Source organism: Cygnus olor, chromosome 17 (genome assembly GCF_009769625.2).
Source record: "Cygnus olor isolate bCygOlo1 chromosome 17, bCygOlo1.pri.v2, whole genome shotgun sequence".
Taxonomy (NCBI): Eukaryota; Metazoa; Chordata; class Aves; order Anseriformes; family Anatidae; genus Cygnus; species Cygnus olor.
Genome location: NC_049185.1, coordinates 11,282,656 through 11,303,266, shown reverse-complemented (window position 1 = coordinate 11,303,266; position 20,611 = coordinate 11,282,656). Strand labels below are relative to the sequence as shown.

The 20,611-nt window shown below is 43.2% G+C and overlaps 2 protein-coding genes across 2 annotated transcripts in view; both read left to right on the top strand.

Annotated features, from left to right (window-relative positions):
* Positions 1–8,946, top strand: part of AACS (acetoacetyl-CoA synthetase) — a 41,548-nt gene extending 32,602 nt beyond the window's left edge. Inside the window, exons 13-18 of the mRNA XM_040577165.1 lie at positions 496–609; positions 772–897; positions 2,487–2,556; positions 3,515–3,573; positions 4,850–5,052; positions 7,593–8,946. Of these exons, the coding sequence (XP_040433099.1) occupies positions 496–609; positions 772–897; positions 2,487–2,556; positions 3,515–3,573; positions 4,850–5,052; positions 7,593–7,730 (710 nt within the window). The 3' untranslated portion in view covers positions 7,731–8,946. The remainder of the gene's footprint in view (positions 1–495; positions 610–771; positions 898–2,486; positions 2,557–3,514; positions 3,574–4,849; positions 5,053–7,592) is intronic.
* A 147-nt stretch (positions 8,947–9,093) lies between these two features.
* Positions 9,094–20,611, top strand: part of LOC121079623 (transmembrane protein 132B-like) — a 252,359-nt gene continuing 240,841 nt past the window's right edge. Inside the window, exons 1-2 of the mRNA XM_040577156.1 lie at positions 9,094–9,222; positions 11,612–11,745. The gene's annotated coding sequence lies outside the window, so the exon portion shown is untranslated. The remainder of the gene's footprint in view (positions 9,223–11,611; positions 11,746–20,611) is intronic.

The following is a 20,611-nucleotide window of genomic DNA, read 5'->3' as shown; positions in this document are numbered from 1 at the left end:
GACAATACCTATTTTTAATTGAGATAACTATTCATCCTGTGTTTGCCTCCTCCCTCCAAACCACTGTGCTAATGAGAACAAAAAAGTATTGAATGGAATAGTTTAAACTAATGAAAACAAACAAGAAAACATTTTCAAGTGATCTTGAATATCTAACTCTGTAAACTAGGGCCTGTTTGTTTTCTCACTCTTATATAAGTGGAAATTTCCTTAAATGGTTAAAGAAACTGCTTGAAGGAGAAAAGTTGTGCCTTAAGGAATATTTCTGCGTGAAGGTAATACGTGTATAAAGAGATGCACATCTAAAGTAAGAGAAGAAACCTCCTTTATGACAAGTCATGTTACATCCTAGATAATGCTGACTCTTATTCTGTGCTGCTTAATGTGGATCAGAAGCATTTGGCAAACATAGCAGTCTGCTCTTCTAGAGTTCTTATGTAGTTTAGCTTTTTACAAAATGTACTGTGTAATCTAAATTGACTTCTTTTATTATAGGTGGGACAGATATAATTTCATGTTTCATGGGTCAGAATGTTACAATTCCAGTTTACAAAGGAGAAATTCAGGCCAGAAATCTTGGAATGGCTGTAGAAGCATGGAACGATGAAGGTAACTATTATCCAGATATTATCCAAAAATATTACTGCACTTACAAAATACAGCAGGTATGACCTTAATTTACAGTCATCAGATGTGTAACAGTCAGCTGTTTTGGTGCTCCCTTCTTTACCGAAGGGAAATGCAGACAATGCCTCTTTCTTTTGTAAACAGGGAAGCCAGTTTGGGGTGAAAGTGGAGAGCTGGTTTGTACCAAACCTATTCCCTGTCAACCTACACACTTCTGGAATGATGAGAATGGAAGTAAATACAGGAAGGCTTATTTTTCAAAATTCCCAGGTATGTATCGAAGGGTGTTGGACACTGCTCAAGCTGACCAAGAGCATAGATTGTATTGCTGCTACTAGGAAGGTACAGGTTTATTCCTGCCCAGTGATGGGCAGATGCAGCTCTAAATCTAGATTTCCAGGGTGAGAAATCCAAGGCATATCTGATAATTCTCACTCTATTTTCTAGTGTTTCGTTATGAATACGGATCCAGATCACTTAAGAAGAATCTCTGGAAAGCTCCAATCCCATTTTGTTCCTGGTCTCATTATGCAGATATATGGCTATAACAGCTTGATAATCTGCAGTGCAGACATAGACTGCTTGACATGAGTGTGAAGTGAAAGTGCTGAAGAGGTCAGGGAGCAATCTGCCATTAATGAGTGCTACAGCACCTCTGCCAGGCTGCTTCTACCTAGCAGGAGCGAATCCTAAGGGATAAGTGCTGGGCTGCTACCTCATTAGCATGAGGCTTAAGTATGTGCTGCCTCTGACATGCATATTCTGTATTCATACAGTCTTCCACTTCTGGTAAGAGTAAAGGAAAGGAAAGGTTCTGGCCCACAGCATCTTCCTAATCATTGTGAGCTGTGCTCACCGAGTTTTTGCTTATGTGGCGTAGGGATGCTGAACTCCCTGCTGCTTACGGGGCAGGGGCTTATAGGAGCAAGACCTCAAGCTGCTTCTTTCTGGAGATAGCTTTTCTATAAATAGCAGTAATACAGAGTAGACTGGCAAGAAGAGTCAGGATGTGCAGCAGGAGATAATCATACAGGAAAACTGAGGGAATGTTGAAGCTTGCTTGTGAGCATTATTCTAAGTGGAAAAAATCAGAGTTGTTAGACTGAAATAACTGGTTCAGAGGTTCTGTCTGAAAATCCTTTTCTAGTTTTCCTTGTTAATGGGATTAACAAGGTTGTAACAGGTACAATAGAAAACGGTGTTATGTGCACATGCATGTGTGTTATCAAGGCTTTGTTTTTCTGTAAAAAAAATAAAAAAAATAAATTGTTTTGCATTTGCCTCTGTGGCAGACAATTGTAGTGGTCTCAGTCTTAAAAATATTACAAAAGTTATTCCAGCTCTGAAGAGCCAAATCTGATTTTACATAATCAAGAGCATTAAGCACAGAGAAGCTCCTTAGTGAACTGCTGAGACCTATTGTGCAAACCCAGAGAGCTGCTTGCGCAGAATTGTGCGTTGTGAAAGAAGTGGGTCAAGAAAGACTGGTGGGAGTATCATTACCTTTGTGAAAGATTTTGTTTCCTCAAAATGTGGCGTTCAGAGCAGAATTTCATCAGTTTTCTCAAGGATGCTAGATAGCCTGCAAACAAGCAATCATAAAATAACCTAGGGTTTGATCATAATGTGTGAGCTACCCTTGTGTGAGCGAGCTTGTTGTAATAAATGCAATGTGGATTGTTTGCACAGTTAAGTACTGCTACATTTGCCATGGGTAGCTCTCAAAATATGTATGATGTGTTAGGATTCTTGCTGTAAAACAGATAGAAAAATGGATGATACGCCTGTTGTTACACAAATGTCTTTTGTGAGTGGAAGGATGAGAAACCAGCTGCTTAACCTTTGTCATTCTCAAATAGGTGTTTGGGCCCATGGGGATTACTGCAAAATTAATCCCAAGACAGGAGGAATTGTGATGCTTGGTCGCAGGTACAGTATTTTGGTGAAAGTGTTCTGAATAAACAAGCTTTAAGAATTGGGAACTTTACCTTGGAGCATAATGTACATGATTGTCCGTCATGCCTGTTTAGAATTTGGATTGTTAAATTCCATGTTACAGATTTGAATCCTTGAATTAATCAAAGCAGCTGGATTAGAGGGAAGGGAAACCATTTCTAAGTGCTGCCACATTGTGTATAAGCAAATGAAGATGATGTTCGACTTGGTTTAGTTTTCCATGATTTATAGCGATGGATCAGCTTTTGGTGGTTTTGAAAGTGCAGCACATTCAAGGTAGAGAATCAGGAAAACTGTTTTTCTGTTCTTGGCTTTGCTATTGACTTGCTTTATAGCACAGCTTTATTACAAAAAATCAGGTATGAAGTTGTGCTTGTCTTAGAGATCATAGAAAAATTCAAGGTCACAAATGTGGCTAAATTTTCTGTTTGCCTTTACAAGCTGCTGTTCAAAACAAAGTTGAATGACTATTGAAGTTTTTTGGCATTGCCACAAACAGACCTACACAACAGATATAAGGTGTGAGGATGCTATATATGAAATGCAAGTTCCAGCTATAAGATACTGGAAAGTAATGGCACACAATTGCAATAAAATGCAGACTAGAAAGATTTTTGATCCGTTTGCTTGTTGGTGGTAGATATGTGTATTTCTAAGCTAAAATGAGAAATAACTGAACCTCATTTGGGCTGCTGGAAAGAAGAGGGAGGAGGAAAGGTGAATGAATAATGCTGAGTTCTCTGAAATTTTGTTCTAATGAGCAAAAGGCCTTTTTCACAGAACTTAATTCTTTTAAAATTCTGTTTCTGAGGTGGCTGCCTGCATATTCCCTGCATGAAATTCAGAGAAACTTGGTTAATTGCATCAATTTTTCTTTTGATCAAACTCTAATTACATTTTAATGCTTCTTTGTTTTGTGTGTTACTTTCAGTGATGGTACATTAAATCCGAATGGAGTAAGATTTGGAAGTTCTGAAATCTATAACATAGGTATGAAATTAACTTTCCACATCTTTCATCTATGACCTTGTTGATTTAAATCTGAAATATATGCATTATACAGGTGTTTGAAGAGATTAAGTAATAAGGCCTGCTGTTTTTAAGATGGTACAGAGCATATTAGCATTAACTGTAAGAGCCTGTCTTGTAGGCCTGAAATTGGTTGCCTTCCTAAAATGTCTGTAGGACTGAAAATGACTTGTTGAGATGTTCTTTGTAAGATGTTCCTTTCATATAACAAGGCCTTACAGATATAATTTCATGCAAGTTAATAAGAGTACCTAAACTGAGGCTATCCTTTCTCTTTTTTTCTGCCTAAGACAAGCTCTTGACGTTGATTTATTTTATCATTCCTAATAAGTGGTTGAGCGTATGCTACCATAACTGACTGAGGAACGATTCCAGCAACCAGGACAGAAGGATTGCAGTTGAAGCCAAATGTGCAAAAGGAGGGTGGGGAAGCTAAATTGCACTGCCACAGCCTTCTGAATGTAAACAGTGTTCTGCTGGGAGCAGCATCCTCCTAGTGTTGTGTGAGATTTGGAGGATCAGCCTCCCTCATCTGTGGAAGAGCTGTGTGGGTGTTGGTGGCAGCTGCCCCGGGTCATGTTCCATTTCAACATTTCTGAGCTTAAACTGGGGAGCAGTCTCTGGCTGGAACTGGCACAAAGGCTCAAGGTTTATCCCGGTACAAATGGCATCTGGGTCTGCCTCCCCAGGTTCGATGGTTCTGTAGTATAAATAGCAGCTTTAGCAGGGACTGGTTTGAATTCTTAAGATTTAAATCCAGTCCCCGTGAGATTCTCAAGCCGCACACTGCTTCCTATTTCAAATGTCTATCTTGTGAAAGGTGGTGTTACTGGGTGTGCACAGGTACTAGTCTGGGCCTTGGGCACCTGTTGCCATTCCTTGTTCTTGTGTGTGACCAGGCACATTAGTCTTCTATCTAAGCAGCAATGGGGATTGTGAGAAAAGCCAAAGAAAACAGTTTGGCATAAAAGTCATCGTCAGTTCCAGAAGTTCTGGCAGACTACTGTTGTCCTGTGCGTAAATATATGTGGTCCTTAAGCCTGGTTTTGTACCTGAGCAGGAGTTAGAATTACAAAGTAGGTGAAGGGAGGGCTTGTAGAACAACCAATCCAGCAAGTCTGTTTTTCCTATTTAGCTCTAGGGCAGGTGATGCATTTCTTTTGGTGCAATTAGAGAAAATGTGCATCCAGAACATAACAAAAGCATGTGCTAAAAAGGACTCTTCTTTTTTTTTCAGTTGAAGCCTTTGAGGAGGTTTCAGATAGCCTCTGCGTCCCTCAGTACAACAAAGATGGGGAGGAAAGAGTGATACTCTTCTTGAAGATGGCATTAAACCATGCGTTCAGCGAGGATCTGGTGAAAAAACTTCGAGATGCAATACGTGTAGCGCTTTCTGCCAGGCATGTTCCAAGCCTCATTCTAGAAACCAAAGGCATTCCGGTATGTCATGAAAAATGCTGCCTACTTTTTTTCTTTGTCACCTTGAATAGTAATTAAGGAGCAGTTGTCATTGCTCTTCAAACCCACATGCACGGAAATTTTAGCATCTCAAAAGTGTATTCGAGCTTTATAAATAGTTTGTCTATGTTGCCTAGCAACATCATTTCATCTCCTTTTCAGCTAAGCATGTTTTTGTTTTTTTAACAATACCTAAAAATGCCCATTCTCAGTTTATAAATATATGTGCTGCATTTTCTCAGTAATATATACTTAAAGTCTTTTAAAGGAAAATATTAAGAAGGTAATTTAACTTCAGCTTTTCAGGCTACCCATAAGCTTATTTTGTTTCTGTTTTCTTGTCTGAAATAACATTCTTATGAAAGCTGAGAGCACTGAGCAAATTTATAAAATCATTTTGTAAACCACTTCACTTTTACATCTGTTTAGCCATTTAAATGTATCTCTATCACTGTCTTACCAGTAGCAATAACTAAAATAAAATCTTTCTGCTTACAAAAGGGAGAGGAAAAAATCTTATAGCTAAATGTACTGCATGCTTAGTCTTCTGGAGTTGTGAACTGCAGTACTCTACACTACTCTTCCTTGCAGTGTGAACTCTTATTTGGGTTGCCTGGCTTTTTTCCTAGTCCTCTCTGATACTACAGCCTCCCCAACAGCTCTACGGACAGCTCATTGCAGGATCGGGGTACGGAGAATACTTGTCTCAAGGCCGTTTGCACACAGACTTGAGTGAGTCCAGAGAAAAGGCTGGAGGTTTCAGCCCAATCATCTGGTATTCTGATACTCATTTACTGCCAGTATAGGTTTCTATGTGGAAATGGTCTAGGGTTTAGGACTGCCAGCCTCCATATAATGCACGGTCATTTGGATGTGATCTCTTGAGTTACTTCTGTTTCAGGCCACTGCTGTCCAATAGTATTAGGTAGAAAATGTCTTAGCATGAATGTAAAATCCCCTGCACCCGTTAAATCATGAAGGCTAGATTTTCCAGGCTGCAATTTAGCTTCTGCATGAAGTGTTGAACTTGTAAACTGCATAAATCACCAGAATGTACAGCATAAAGTTGATGGTAGTGAGGTGTTTATGATGGTCTGTCCCTCAGGAGAGCCTGCTTAGATCATTAATTAGTTCACACTTTGACTGAATTTAAAATTAAGTGAATGTTAATTACATTTCAGGTAAATATGCCAGTAGTAAAGTGATCAAAGCTGTCTCCCGTCTTTCTTTGAAGTTTTTGCTTGGAACGGAAACCTCTTTCTACTTTCTGCTACTTACAGAAATGTATTTGAATCTCCACCTGAAATACAGCCTAATTCTGACGGAATACTGACTCTGTATACTGGTAGAAGTAAATAACATAGCTCTGTTGATTTGCTAATCACTTCAGTAATGCAGAGCATGGTTTTTAATGGCATCTCCAGATGCTGAAGAACATTGCAAATTCTTTGTGCAAATCTTTCTAGTCCTGTCCTGACCAGATAAGTGCTCTGATCATGATCTACAAGATGCTTGCCTGTTTGATTAAACAATTTAGTTTTGCTGAACAGTCTGTAATCTTTTTTAAAGGGGACAGTTCCCTTCCAGTCCACTTAACTTTCACAAGCGTTCAGAAACCAAACACTTGCTTATTGTCGAGGAGGAAGATTGATTGCTTAAGGTGATTCAAGAGGGTAGGATTACACATGACTTTGGTAGTTTTAATGAGAAAATGTTTGTTTTAGTATCAAGAGCAACACTGAAAGAATGTATTGAATTAAGGATTGTTTAATCCGCTCTGAAAGATCGATGATAAAAAATGGTGATTCCTGGAGAGGAGGAGTTTCAACAGCTTTGGAGGCCTGGACCAACCTGGGTTTCTTGATCAGCAGGAGCAGATTCAGTAGTAGAGCAAGTTTGGTTTTCATTCCCAGAGGAGATAGACAAGGCTAAGGATGTGTTTGAAGGTCAACTTTTCAAAGTTTTTCCCAAAACTTTACAGGGGTACTAGCCCAAAGGAAGGTAGTATTAAAACCTTGATGCAAATAAAAGCAGAGAAGGTCATCTAAAATTAAATTTTAAGTTCAGTGTTTCATTTAACCCTATAAGGAGAATGGCTGTACATTTAAGGTAAGTCATGGGTTTTCTTCTCCTAAAGAACAGTCACTGGGTTTGGGCTTTGAGCTCACCCTTAGAAAATTAAAAATTGTTTGAAAAATAGATGTGTCAAAACATAAACCAACAAATTTTTAATGTTGATACCACAATTCTGATCTGGTTCCGTTGGTTTAAATTGGAGCCTCATCAGGTTCTCACAGTATTACCAAATAGGAGTAATAAATTAAAATCACCTATCTTCAAATTCTTCAAATTTCACTTTTCAAGTGATGCAGAAAAGATTCTGATGCATCAAATACAACAGAAAAGGGAAGACATTGTGCTAAATCATGGTTGAGTTCTTGGGTAGGTGGTGAGGCTTTTTATTTTTTCATAAAGTTACTACCTGAAAAGTGTAATTTTGCAATGCTGGTTTTGTTTTTCAGTACACGATAAATGGAAAGAAAGTGGAAGTAGCTGTGAAGCAAATAATTGCGGGGAAAGAAGTTGAGCAGCGGGGAGCTTTCTCAAACCCAGAGACTTTGGACCTCTACCAAAATATTCCTGAGCTTCAGAATTTCTGAAGTCATGTGTTCTTTTTTTCATCTATCTTTGTTCTGTTTGTTTTGTATATAACAATACTGTATGTAAAGAAAAAGCTCTATTTAATACCAATGGTTGTTTTAAAAGAATAAAATATTTCGTTAAGTGCATTATGAAAGGCTTGGGTAAAGTTTAGCTCCCTTATATTGGTTAAATATGCCATATGTCTTGGAGTTTTTTTCCAGCCTGGAAGGAGGAACCCTGCCTGTTTTGATTTTTATATATATGATGAATACGTCTTTTCTGGTTAGTTTTACATCAGTAGCCCATCAAATGGGAGCACTGGTAGCAGAGGTTACAGTTGATAATAGAATGTCCTTCATAAGATGTTCACTTTTTTTTAAACTGGATTTTTAGCATCTTTATTTTTCAGTCCATGTGTTTCAGAGCTACCTGCAAGGAATATACGGTGATTTTAACTACTTGACTATGAAACACAGAAGTATTCTATATGTAGTGTGCATTTAAATGTTTTTATAAAACCAAATCATAATGCACTAAACCCATTCGACTTGACTCAGAATAATTTCAGTCTTGAAATATCTCATGGTACTCCTGAAGGTAATTGCCGCTTCATTTTGCGATGTAACCTTCTCGTTTTAAGCTCTTAGTTCATTGACTTCTGGGGATTCAGAAGGTGGGGGAGCAATCACCTCTATTTCTGGTGTAACTCCAGGTTATTTCCATGGAATTTACTGTAATTACTCTGGGTTTAATGTTATTGTAGCTGAAGACAAGATCCTGCTTTCTTGTTTTGAGGTTCTTTATTGGCTATAAAGCAACAATCCAGTGTTATGTTAGCTGAAGAATTCCAGTGTGTTCATTTATTGAAAGCTGATGGTTTTGTAACTTTTTTACTAAATGTCATATTGAAAGTGAAAGACTAAAACGTTTTCTAGCTCTGTATCCTTCCAGTTCATAAAGGGAAAAATACTGTAATGAACATTACTAAAACAGTACAATGGAAGCACTAAAGCATTGTTTTGTTTTTTTCATAAAGAAAATGTGATTGCAGTAGTTGTACCGAACCTCTGGCATTCAGTTTTCTCCTGCACTATTTGAATTTTGTGGGTTAAGTATTTAATGCATTAAAATAATGGATGTCCTTACAATTGTGTTGAATGCATTCAACAGTTATAGAGTTAATCAAAATACATTGATTCTTTATAATATAATATATATTTGTTTACACTTCCACTCAGTTGTTGTCTCAATTTTCTTTTTCTTTAGACTGGTTGTCATGGAACCATTTTTAGCTTAATTTGTTGTTGATTTTAATGGTTTTAAGCCAAGCCCACCCCACTACAAAATTGTTGTTCTCTGAAAGTTTTATCCTAATTTTTTTAACCTATTTTTTCTAATACAGAGCCCAGGAGAAGTAAAACATTGGTGCTAGCTGTGCACATGGTTGGCTCATTTAAAAGGTCACAAGTAAACAGGAGAGGAAGAAAGTGTGCTGAAGCACTGCCCTGGGTCAGTACAGTAAGAAGTTGTAGGTTCCAATACATTAATGTTGCTAACGGGTACAGCTCTGTGGAAAGGTGCACACTCAGTCACTGCTTAGGGCAAAATCAAGGAGTTTGTGGTGTTCACGTTTAGCTGCAACTAGTAAAAGTTAATTGTATGTTTCCTCCCCCTGTGATAGATCTCAGCTAGCTAGCTCCAGTAAGCTGACGGCTGTTGCAGAATGTCAAGTATCGCTGCTAATTCAGTAAGAGTGCAACTGCCCCTCTCAGATGGTCTGTGGCACTCAAAAGAACACAGTCACTGTGGACACCAGTTCCGCATTCACTGCGGGGTGCAGAAATGCCTCATTAGCAAATGAGACTTTAAACGAGCTGGCTTCCATTTGACTTTTTGAACTGTACCAAGTTGGACAATATACCATGCTGGCATGATAAATGCGATAATAAAAATACCAAGCATCCATTAGAAAGGTATAAAAAATGAGCTATCCAGCTGCCAATAACCTATGATTAAAAGCACTTTAAAATTTTTCCCCTCTGGCATGCTATATATAAATTTTACATTAACTGTGACTTTGTATTCATTAAAACTTCATTATATTGTTCTTTAATTCATGCAAAATGTCTGGAGTTTACAAAACCCACAGATCCTTATTAATAAGTAATTTGGGGATATTTCATTAATTAAAGATAGTTTAGAAGCACAGATATGTTAAGAACATATACAATGCCTAGGGGTTGGGTTTTTTAATCCTATATCCTACTTAGAAACACTGTAGAAAGTTTTCTTAACAGATAAGATCTTCAAATGTACAACAGTCCAGGAAAATCTTTGTACTATATTAACAAAAAAAGCATATTTATAAATCGGTCTGTGTGCTGACAATGACTTCCTAGCCATAAACCCTTGACAAGCGCTGCAGACTGTGCTGAGCAGACAAATGACCTCTGCCTCACCTGGTTTCAAGGATCTGAATTTCAGAAGTACTGGACACCAATAGTTCGTGGAAATCCAAGGAGAAGGAGGGGTGAGAGTGCTTACATTAAGCTGGGAAGTGATGTGCTCTTGGGAGGCTGTGGCAGAGCTGGCACCAGTGTCCAGGCTGTCTGAGCGTAGCTCCTCCCATCCCATAGCCTGCCCTCCAAACAACAACCTTACACTAATGACAAGCAAAGATAAACGCAAGTGACCTATTTCTTTGGATACTGCCACAGAGCTGTGATCACAGTTGTACTCTATCCAGCTGGGGATTGTTAAAATATCACGAAAGTGGGGGGCTAAGCTAACCAGGTTGCAAAGGAAGAGCAGGGAACGTATCTTTCCTTCTGCTTCCCACCCCCAGTTATAAACTGTATTCCTTCCAAAGCTTGGGCATAAGGGTAATAGGGGTCAAATGCAATTTCAAGACGATCCTTGCAAACTGGTGGCATCCAGACACCTGGCTGCAAAGGTCTGTCATGGAAGTGCAGCACGCGATGTTGTAGGGTTAATAAGGAAAGTTGAGTGCCATAGCTCTGTGGTGCTCCGAAGGCACAAGCTGGGCACCCCTTGCAGAAGGCTGCTGAGCTGATGGACTGTTGATTTTGCTCAGGTCTTCCCATCCAGAAAGATTTGATGCCTTTGGGCTGTCAGCGTGTAACTAGTTTTACTCCGTAACGTGTAGCCCCTTTCTTTTTTGTTTCCTATTTATAACTCAGGGTTTGCAGTGTTTTTGGTTGAAAAGCTACATACGCAGATTTTAGTGGCATGTGTGGCACGCAAATAGAGCTCATTCTGGAGAGTGCTGTAAGCCTCTGACAAAAATACTCGACAGCAAGCAAGTTCAGAGCAGCGGTACTACTGGCTAGGTGCTTTTCTCACTCAGTCCCCTGCAAATTTGAGAGCAACTTGCTAGAATTATGTGATGGAATCAGCCCATTTGCCCTTGAGTCACAGGGAGAGACAGTTTTATCACCTCCCTTTTAGAAATGTGCTTTTGTCAGCTCCTCTTACAGCAGGTACTTTCCCCTCCCACTACCTTATGATTTCAATTAATTTCCCTGGTTAGCAGTGGTTCTCAAAGAACCGAAATATGCTGGTATGCAACAGCCCAAGCAGGATATAGCTGATAAAATTGTTTATTGTTATGTGCAAGGAAATTGGTTGCATGAATTACTTATTCAGTGATTTTAAAAATACAGGTAATTGCCTGATGGAATGCAACTTCCCTGGGGCCATTATTGTCTTTCAGTTTAATGCATGCATATTTAAAAGGATATCATTTACAAGGCAGAGCAGCCAGTCACACGGGTAAATGGGTGTTAAAATAATATTTAAAATGCATTTAAGTTAATGCATGCAAGTTTGTTCTTGAGATAAAACCGTAGAGTTTTATCAGTAAAACTTGTTTCTGTAGGGAATGCTCTGGCAGGGAGAAGGCGTCCAGGTGACTGTGTCCCAGTGAGCCTTTGCAGAAGGTATTTTTGGAGTGCTCATCCCCACATCACATCCCTGGCTGCAAGTGCTGGCTCTGCCCTAGTCTTCATGTAGGTAAGTTGCCAAACGTCAAGATAGCACTGTTAAGTGTCTCCCTGGATAGTGTGTGAATCCTGGGTGCTAAACAGGCTGCTGAGGGAGGAGAAGGCACGGGTACGGTGAGCTCTGTGAACGTGGGACACCTTTGGGCAAGGCTGGTGGCAGAGTGCGATGCAGGAGAGGGAAAGGTGCTTGTCAGCTGGCGTCTGAAACTGCCCAGTTTGCGTGTGCTTGGGGCAGAGCATGGACTGGACATTAATTTGGAGGAAGCATTTAGAATTCATTTTTGTTTCTGCACTTTCTTCTAGCGGGTCATGTTGAGCATTTAACCTCTGTGCACCTTTGAGACTGATCAGAGACACTTGAGTGCATCCGAAGGCATTGGTCTTTCCACAGGTGATCTTTGTCAGCAGCTCTGCATTGAGCAATTTCCCCATTTAAACCTTTTAGCTTGTTACTGATTTCCTGAGGTGTGTGTCTGTCTGAATCTTGTGTCCTACAGAGCTGAGATCATAAATCCAAATTCTTGGTTCATCTTTCTCCCTTCATGAGGAGGATATTTTTAGCTCTTGAATAAGCAGGTCTTAGACATCAAGAAGATGCAACTTAATTTTCTCCTGCATCTTTTGCAGAAAGAGGAAACTAAATATCATACATTGTATTCTACCAGAAATAAAATTAGGGGACGAGTTGCTGTGAAGCACGGCCATAGTCCAGTATGGCAGCTTGGAGCTGATGAGAGCACACATTTGCCTTGCTGGGAATTAGGGGCCTTTTTAGATTCAAATAATGAGATAATCAACATCGGTTTGAGCATCTTGCTCTACATGATCTGTGTGCAAAGTAGGAGTGAATCTGGTAAGCAGAGGAGGGGGAAACAGTCTCTGAAATGCTATTAGTGAGTCAAAGAGTGTCTCAGAACAATTTCAGTTGCAGAACAATAAGACGTCCCAAAGTATTAATGTATCAGGCTGCAGCTGTCCACACAATTTCTCCTCATTGCTTCTGATGGCCAGAGAAATTCTTCCGAACAACTGATTGGAGATGAATTCAAGGGATAAAACAGTGTTGGTGGGGGTGGGGAAATACTCGGCATGCCATTGTTTAACCAGGTTATGTAGCACATTAGCAAGGGCTTAATTGGACCTTGTACTTCTTAATTAGAAGACCTTGAAGAATTCTCATCCTACTACTTTTGACAAGTGGTTTTGCAAAGTTCAAGAGGCTTATCAGCATTCAGCCTGAGATTCCAGCCAAAATGACAAGGCCCCTTAGAAAAAACATCTCCAGGATTGTTAATTAATTAGTTTACAATAGCATATTGAAGAATACATGTAGAAGTTCACATCACTAACAAGGATTCTGCTCAAAGAAATTCCCTTTTTCAGAGTTGTTCCCTTTTTTGTGTTGTAGTGATTTAAGGGAAGAATTAATTGTAGGGTAACAATCCCACTGGTGGGTATATTCCTCAGTGTATTCTGATTTTAGTTTTACGAAGAGAGCCTACCATGTCTAGGCTATTGATCTACAGCCCGAGTTTTCTCAAGAAGACTTTCTTGTTGTATGTTTGGTTGCCATTCGAAGCAGGGTTTGACTGTATTACATTGTTCTCCTAGACCCTGGATGTGGTATTATGGGAAAGAACGGCTTGAACACCGTCCTTTCAAGGATGGCTCTGTTTCATGAGAATGAGCTATAAGCTGAGCAGGAAGAACTGCACAAAAGGAGAGCTGAACTCGGCACTGCTGTGAAGTTTTGAGTAGACAGATGAGGCTGTGTGTGTCTGGGGCAGGAGCAAGTGAGGCTGAAGCAGGAGGAGGTCACAGCATTGTTCCTCACCCTGCAGTCATTGGATGCTGTGATGTTCAAGAGCCTATAGCTGAATGCCCATTCTGAGGATATTCTTGTTTGTTTTGGCTTTGGTACTTCAAAAAATACATTTTGGAAGCTGTACACAAAACCTAGTCTCATTTAATAGATAAATTTACCTGAATTTCAGTGGGGCAGAGAGCTCTAGGGTCCTATCAAATAGTGTAATTTCTGTCAAGACCCTTCATTTGCATTCCTCTCACTAAAAAGCAGAGTTTCATCTCAGGCTCTTGTAGAGGAGCCAGAGAAGTCATGCTCTGTTCACAAAGCTGTTACACCTCTCATGAACCCTGCCTGGGCCTGCAACCCATCTTTTTGACCAGGAAAATGTGATTTTTAGGGGCTCACTGACATGCAGAGTTGTATTTCCTTCCTTTGCTGTCACTTTTAAACTGGTCAGGCTTTTCTGGTGCAGTTGGTTGTGGAGAAGTGGGGCCAGGCCTCACACAGGTGCTTCAGCAGCACAGCTAGGCCCGGAGAGCTCAGCCGTAATTAACGTCTGTGGCAGAGCACTTCTCCTTTAAACCAGATGCATTTCTCTTCAGCTGCTATTAGGTACAAAGAGGTTAAAGCTAAATTGAAATAAATTACCTAAGGAAAACTATGTGAGAGTTTGTGCTAGTTTAACTAACTTGGTTTAAAGGTGAGCTGAGTTGAAACAGGTGTGACTTCTGCACCTTGACGGGGCCTGAGGAGGTGGCCTTGAGTATGCAACTGTGATATGCAACTGAGAATTTTAATTTGCCTCGTTCTCATGTATAATAAAATATGCTAGATACATGACACTTCATGAATTAATGCAAGAGTATAAAGCATGGAGGGAGATTCTTGTACAGGATTTGTTCTTATAATGCAAATGCCGAGCAAGGTTTTAAATGGACCTGGCTATCTGGAATGGTGGGGCCTATTTCACGCTTTGCTTTTGGGTTTACTCCTGTTTCCTGAACTGTGGTGGTAGGAGAGGGGGTGGAACTTAGGGAGGGACAAGCCCAGACCTGCACAGGTCCACACAAACCCACGAGTGTGGCTGTGCAGGAGCGTTTAGCACATCGGGGCCCTCGTGTCTGTCAACGGGCTGGGAGGGATGGCCATGTCAGGCCGCTGTCCTCTGTCCCCAGTAAATGTGTCGGTGAAAGGTGTTACTGAACTCCGTGGTGAGAATTGGATTACCAACTCCACTGGGGCAGGGGCAGAAAAAGCCCGGTTGCTTTTGTCTGGGCGCTTTGCCTAACAAGGAAGGCACACAGAGAGATTTGTTCTAATTCCACACAATGGGCAAAAAACAGGCATTGCGTGGGTCACTGTGGTGAGTACAATCCCCATATGTAACCCCCAGGGGGATCAAAGGTGGCAGATCCCTTCCTGCTCAGCCCTGCTGCTGCACACTACACCCCATGCTGCGAGGCCAGGGCTGGGCTGGGCTGGTGGCCCCCGACTGCTGGGACCAAGGCAAAGCATCGCTGTCCTGCCCCAACCAGCACGCTGTCCTCTGGGTGCCACAGAGCAACCTCTGCCCTGGCTCTAAAGGGGGCTGGTGACACGGGTGTCCTCCCTCTATCATCTCGCATTGCATGGTGTGCTCACAGACACACGGTGAGGCAGCCGGTGCCTCAGAGCAACGCGGGGCTTCCAGGTGCTGGCATAAGGAAAGCAACGGCGGCGGTCACGGGCAGCAATCCCCCTGTCTGCGCAGCCAGGGCAAAGACACAGTGCAAAGCCCAATGGCCAGGCGATGAAATGCAGTGAGCAGCAAGCACAGCCACAAAGCCCCCCAGGTCCAGGATGTTACAGCTCCCTAGTGAAAATGGTAACAAGACCAAGAAGATGACGGCTGGATCTGATGGCATAAAGATATTGAGACACTGCTGCAAGAATGGAGATTTTCTCCTAATGAAGCTGGAATTAAAGTTGGGCAGTGAGGAACTGATGATTCCATAGCTCACAGAAAGAAAACTTTTTCTGAATTAGTTTGTTGCCTTGACCTTTGGAAAAGCAAAGCAGCTCTGTAAATGGGAGGAAGACAGCATTCCCTGGGGCTCTGGGCTGGGATTACAGTTGTTACAGGCACTGAGCGTGACCAATGCAGCAGCATTTCATCTCTCTGGTGACAAGTCTCTCATCTCCCGCCCCTTGGTCTGCCTCCACGATGTGATTTGTCTCCTGTCCTGTGTGTACAGCACATAGCACCGCAGGCTTGTACTGAAAACCAGCTCCTGCCTTCAGAGCGTGAGCAGTCCTGGAAATGCCCAAACACCGAAGAGAAAAGGTGGAATGTATTTCCTCACGAGTTGAAGAGTTTCTGCCTTTATTCTCTGATGCAGAGGCTTGGTTCCTGCTGAGTTATGTATGAAATAATTATGTTCATGTACAAACTGGAAGAAAAGAACTTTTTAAACTGCGTGGAGTCTGATGTGACAATTCGATTGGGTTTCGGTGGGTGCCTGCTTGACCCTGTAAATTGAAACTCGGAAAGGTCGCTCTCTGTGTCTTACCATGGTATTTAATTTTCTTTGCTTCAGCGGTAGGGGGTGAGAGGAAGCTGGAATGGCTTTATTCAAATCTATATATGAAATGAGTGTGAGGAAAATAACTCTATTTTTAAAAAATAGCTTTAATCACATAGAAAGCGTTGCTCTTTCTGTTATTCCTGATTTCTGTCTCCCTGGCTCCTGAACTGGAAATGCAGCTCTGTATTGAAATGATACATCAGCTTGTCAGGATTTCATGAACTCCTCCATCCGTACCACACGCCTGTTTTGCACTTCTAGCATTATAAACCTGTCTCAGCAGAGATTTGATTTGTATCGCAAAGGCTGAGTTGAGAAGAGCTATGTCCAAGTCTGAGCTGCTTTGCTAATAGGCTAATGTCTGAATTTAGGATCACTATAAATGCCACGTACACACATTAAGGGCATTAATGTAATTAATAATATGCTGCGTTGGCATAATTTGGGAGCAGATGACACGTCGAGAATTTCCAATCCTAGGAAGAAACATTTCAGCAGGAGAGGCATCAGTCGCTGAAAGCTCCCGTTCCCCCATACCTCCTGAACATTCATTATGCCTTAAATATTCTCACACTGAGTTTTTCCAATGGTCTAATTATAAACTTCATTATAATTGTTCATTAGTTTTATTTTGTTCAATTAGCTTAACAAGTTGCCAAATGAAATACAAGACTGGCAATTAGCTTGATCTAATTGTAATGAGCCACTCAAATGGGGTCACCAAATATGTGCATTTATGGCACTTTTTCTTTTTTTCAATCGGTGAACAATACTATAAATATTCAGAGCGTCTCCTGATCTAAGCAGTGGAAATTTCCCTGCTCATTTGTTAAAGTAGAAACAAAAATCAATTGCTTTGTGCTTGGGAGCCTGGATCGGCGCAGCCTGAGCACCAGGGCTGCCCTGGCTGAGCGTGGCAGCGCCTGCGGCTGGGCCGGGCCAGCAGACCCTGTCCAAGCCCTCATCCTGCAAAATTAAATATGCTGCTAGAGTAGCCAGGAGGGAGGCTGCTTCTGGCCTCATGTCTCTGTCTCCTCTGAATTCCAAAAAAATCTTTGTTTTAAGACACCCTGCAAAAATACGTGGGGCTTGGGATGTGCTGCTAGGCTGTGGTGGGCAGCTGGGTCTGGGTTAAACTCATGTCACCTGTGGCAGTGCCCGTCTGGCCCCGCTGCAGCTGCCTCAACATTAGGTGTTTGGGCTGCTCAGCTGGGGCGAAGGGGTCTGGAGGTGTCCAGCCCTTCACAGTGTGTTTTTTGTTCTGAGATTTTAGGGTAACCCAAAGCTTTGTTTGCCTCCCTTGCCTTTTGCCACACAGCTCTCAGACCCGCTCCTGTTATGTAGCTGCTTAGCGGAAGCTTTTGTCTCGTAAGGGCTGGTGGATTTGCTGAGATCGCTCACAGAAGCTCACAGAGGCAGGAAGAATTATTTGGCGTGAACAATTCCACCCGCCCGCCGCGCGCATCACAACTAAACCACAGCGACGAGCAACTCAACCGCGGCTCCCGAGCAAACCAAAGCCATGGCATTAACAGGACTCAGCCCCGCACCTTGATTTCTCTGGGATTTCGTCCTGTGTTTGACCGATGAAAACACGATAAAATTTTAAACCAGCCTGAAGACTACAACTACCTGTAAGTAACTCACAAAACCCGGCCGTGCTGCAAGTGTGGAGCCATGCTCCAGAGCTGGTGGGGAGCTGGGGACGTGCTCAAAACCATCAGCCCTTCCCTGCAAGACCTGTCACTGCCCCCCAGATGGTTTACAGGTGGTGTGTAAATGCAAACTCGTAACGTTTGTGCCCGGGGCCTTGCTGCACGTAGGAAGGGAGAGGTGAATGCTTCGCTCTGCCTGGAGGACACCGCAGCCGGTGCGCTGGCTTTTGGCTCCGCGGCCCCTCCGACGTGGCACTGTGGCTCAGCGCCATCTCTGATTAGCGGTGTTTGCCAGACGGGGTGCGGATGGTGTCAGCGATCTGCTCTGCTCGCTGAGCGGGGGGAGCTGGAAGATGCCGATAGCGCAGAGCGGGAGCAACTTCACACCTCTGCCTTTCACACCGCAGGCAGCTGCTGCAGCCCTTCAGCTACTACCAAAGGCAACGTGCGGCGCGTTCATTAAGCTGCACGTTAACGCCTACATCTGGGGCTCCTGCAGAAACGTGCTTTTATTAAGCCTGAGGGTGCTTTTCAATCCTCCTCCGTGCCCCGAAATGCGTAGGGGCACCTCCGCAGCACCTTCACTGCGCAGTGCGACATCCCCTGCCTGTGCGGTGCTGGTGCTACCGGGCTCGAGGGGATGGGTGCTGGGGCTGGGACGTGTCTGGGTTCGTCCCCTTGGGCCCCCCGGTCCCTGCCGGGCTTTGTCCCTCCATCAGGCATTGGGATGCCCCATGCACTGGGGCAAGTCGCATTCAGAGCATCCCTGCTCCTAATGCACTTTGCTCGCTTTATATTAGCTTAATTCCTTCTGGGCTTAAATCAGGCAGGGACAGATGTAAACAGGCCTGTAATAAGCTGCTAAAATTGCAAAAGGGCCGTGTGACACATGGCTTTGCATTCGATTCAAGTAGTTACAGCTGTAATATCCATTAATTTCTGTAGTGCTCCTGGGGGCAAAAGACTCTCCTTTTCATTAGAGAGGCAGACCTGAATTTCTAAAGATCCAGGTGCTAGATGCAGCCTGCCTGGCACTTGTGCTGAGAAAAAAATTCCTTTTTTTTTTATACAGATGATGGCCTGGGGTAGGGACACAGTGCCAGCAGCGGGGCCACCTCCCTGCCTTTTACTTAGGGCTCTGTGTTGCTCCTGCTTGCAGCCCCCCTGAGCCACGCTGCAAGGTGAGGGGTGGGCTGGCTGCTTACGGTAAAAATATTCTCGGTGCAGACTCCTCGGTGTAAATGTGGACACAAACAAATGCCAGCTGCAGGCAGGCGGCTGGCGAGGCTGCAGTGCCCCAGGCAGCCTTTGAACTGGCCCCCTGATGACTTTGGGTGGCTCTTTAGCGCTGCTGAGGATGGGTGAATGGAAGAGAATAAATTTGGGTGGGTCTGTGTGTGTTTTCTATCTATTTCTGGTGCGTGAAGACTCCAATTTTTAACAGTTTTGCCGTGATGACTACCAAGAACTTTCCTGGCGGTGACCTCTGGCAAACACTCGGTGTTGGGGACTGGCTTTGTTTTCCATGTAACCCCCAGCCCCAGCTGCTCGGGGCTGCCCTGGGGTGGCTCCTCCAGCTGTGGCCATGTCCTGCCCCATCCCCTCGCTTTTACGCGTTGCTGCTTTGCTTCGCGCGTGGCAACTGCAGGAGTGATGCAAAGGCCGCTCTGCAAATCCAGCCGCTGTTGAAGCCCGTCCAGCCGCAGCTGCCTCCTCTTCTTCCACTTCCGAGCATCTCCCCGTGGCCTCCAGCAGGCAAGGGAGAAGCTGGTCCAGATGGCGCTGAGGATTGCGGGTGACGGCGTGGCGTGCTCTTGTTGCAAAGTTAATTCTTAGGAATGATGAAGCCGTGTAAAAAGAACAGCTGGATGGGATCGAGGTGCTCGTTAAACCCCCCCAGCTGCTCTGGCTGCTGTGAAGCCAGCCCAAGTGAGCGGCCCTGCTCCGAGAGGAGGCAAGTGTCTGCGGTTCTTTGCAGCAGGAAGAAAACCCGGGATTCCCCAGCAATTTCAGTGGCAAAGGACAGACAGACAGGGAAGCAGGGAAAACTCAGTGCCCAGCTGTGTGCCCAGACTGTATTTGAAACCCGGCCATGCTCCCAAGTGGTACATAAAACCCATCAGATGAACGCGCTTCAGACCCTGGTTTCACCAGAATTAAGGGGCTGGGTGTTTTGATTGATTCAGGGACACCAGAAAATGATGCATCTATGACATGGGACAAGATCATTTCTCTTTATTTTGGCAAAGCTAAGAGATAAAAATCAGGCTCCTCGTAATTATGCAAATAACAGCATCTCTATGGCACACAACTGATTCTTCTGTATACAATTATTTCCTTAAAAATGGGTTTTATGACCAGCAATTAGGAAAAATAAAGAAAGAATAATCAAAGGATGCTTTATGATATGAATTTCTAAGAGGCCTAGGGCTACTGTTGTTTTCCTAAAGATATTAAGCCAGCTTTCACGGAAGAGATCATGTGCTCAGGAGAGTGCGCACCGCCTGAAGAAGCACACTGCAAGCCGATGTCAGCACGCACTGCACAGCCGCCCGTGTGCCCTGACAGCAGCGAGCCCCATCCGACCTGTGTGCTGCAAGAAACAGGAACCGGATCGGTCCTTTCCCAAAACTGCCCCTTCTGCCCCAAATCCAAGAGCCAGGGCTGCTCTTCTGGGGAAGCTGTGTTGGCGCCCTGCAAAATGTCTTCCTGATGGGAGAAGCAGCGGCTGTCACCTGAGGTTAACTCGTTTTGCTTCATTTCTCCTCCTTCCCACCCCGGCGGTGGCACCGGCTCTCGGAAACTCCAGCTCCTGTGCTTGCAGCACCTGAACAGGAATTTGGTCCTTTT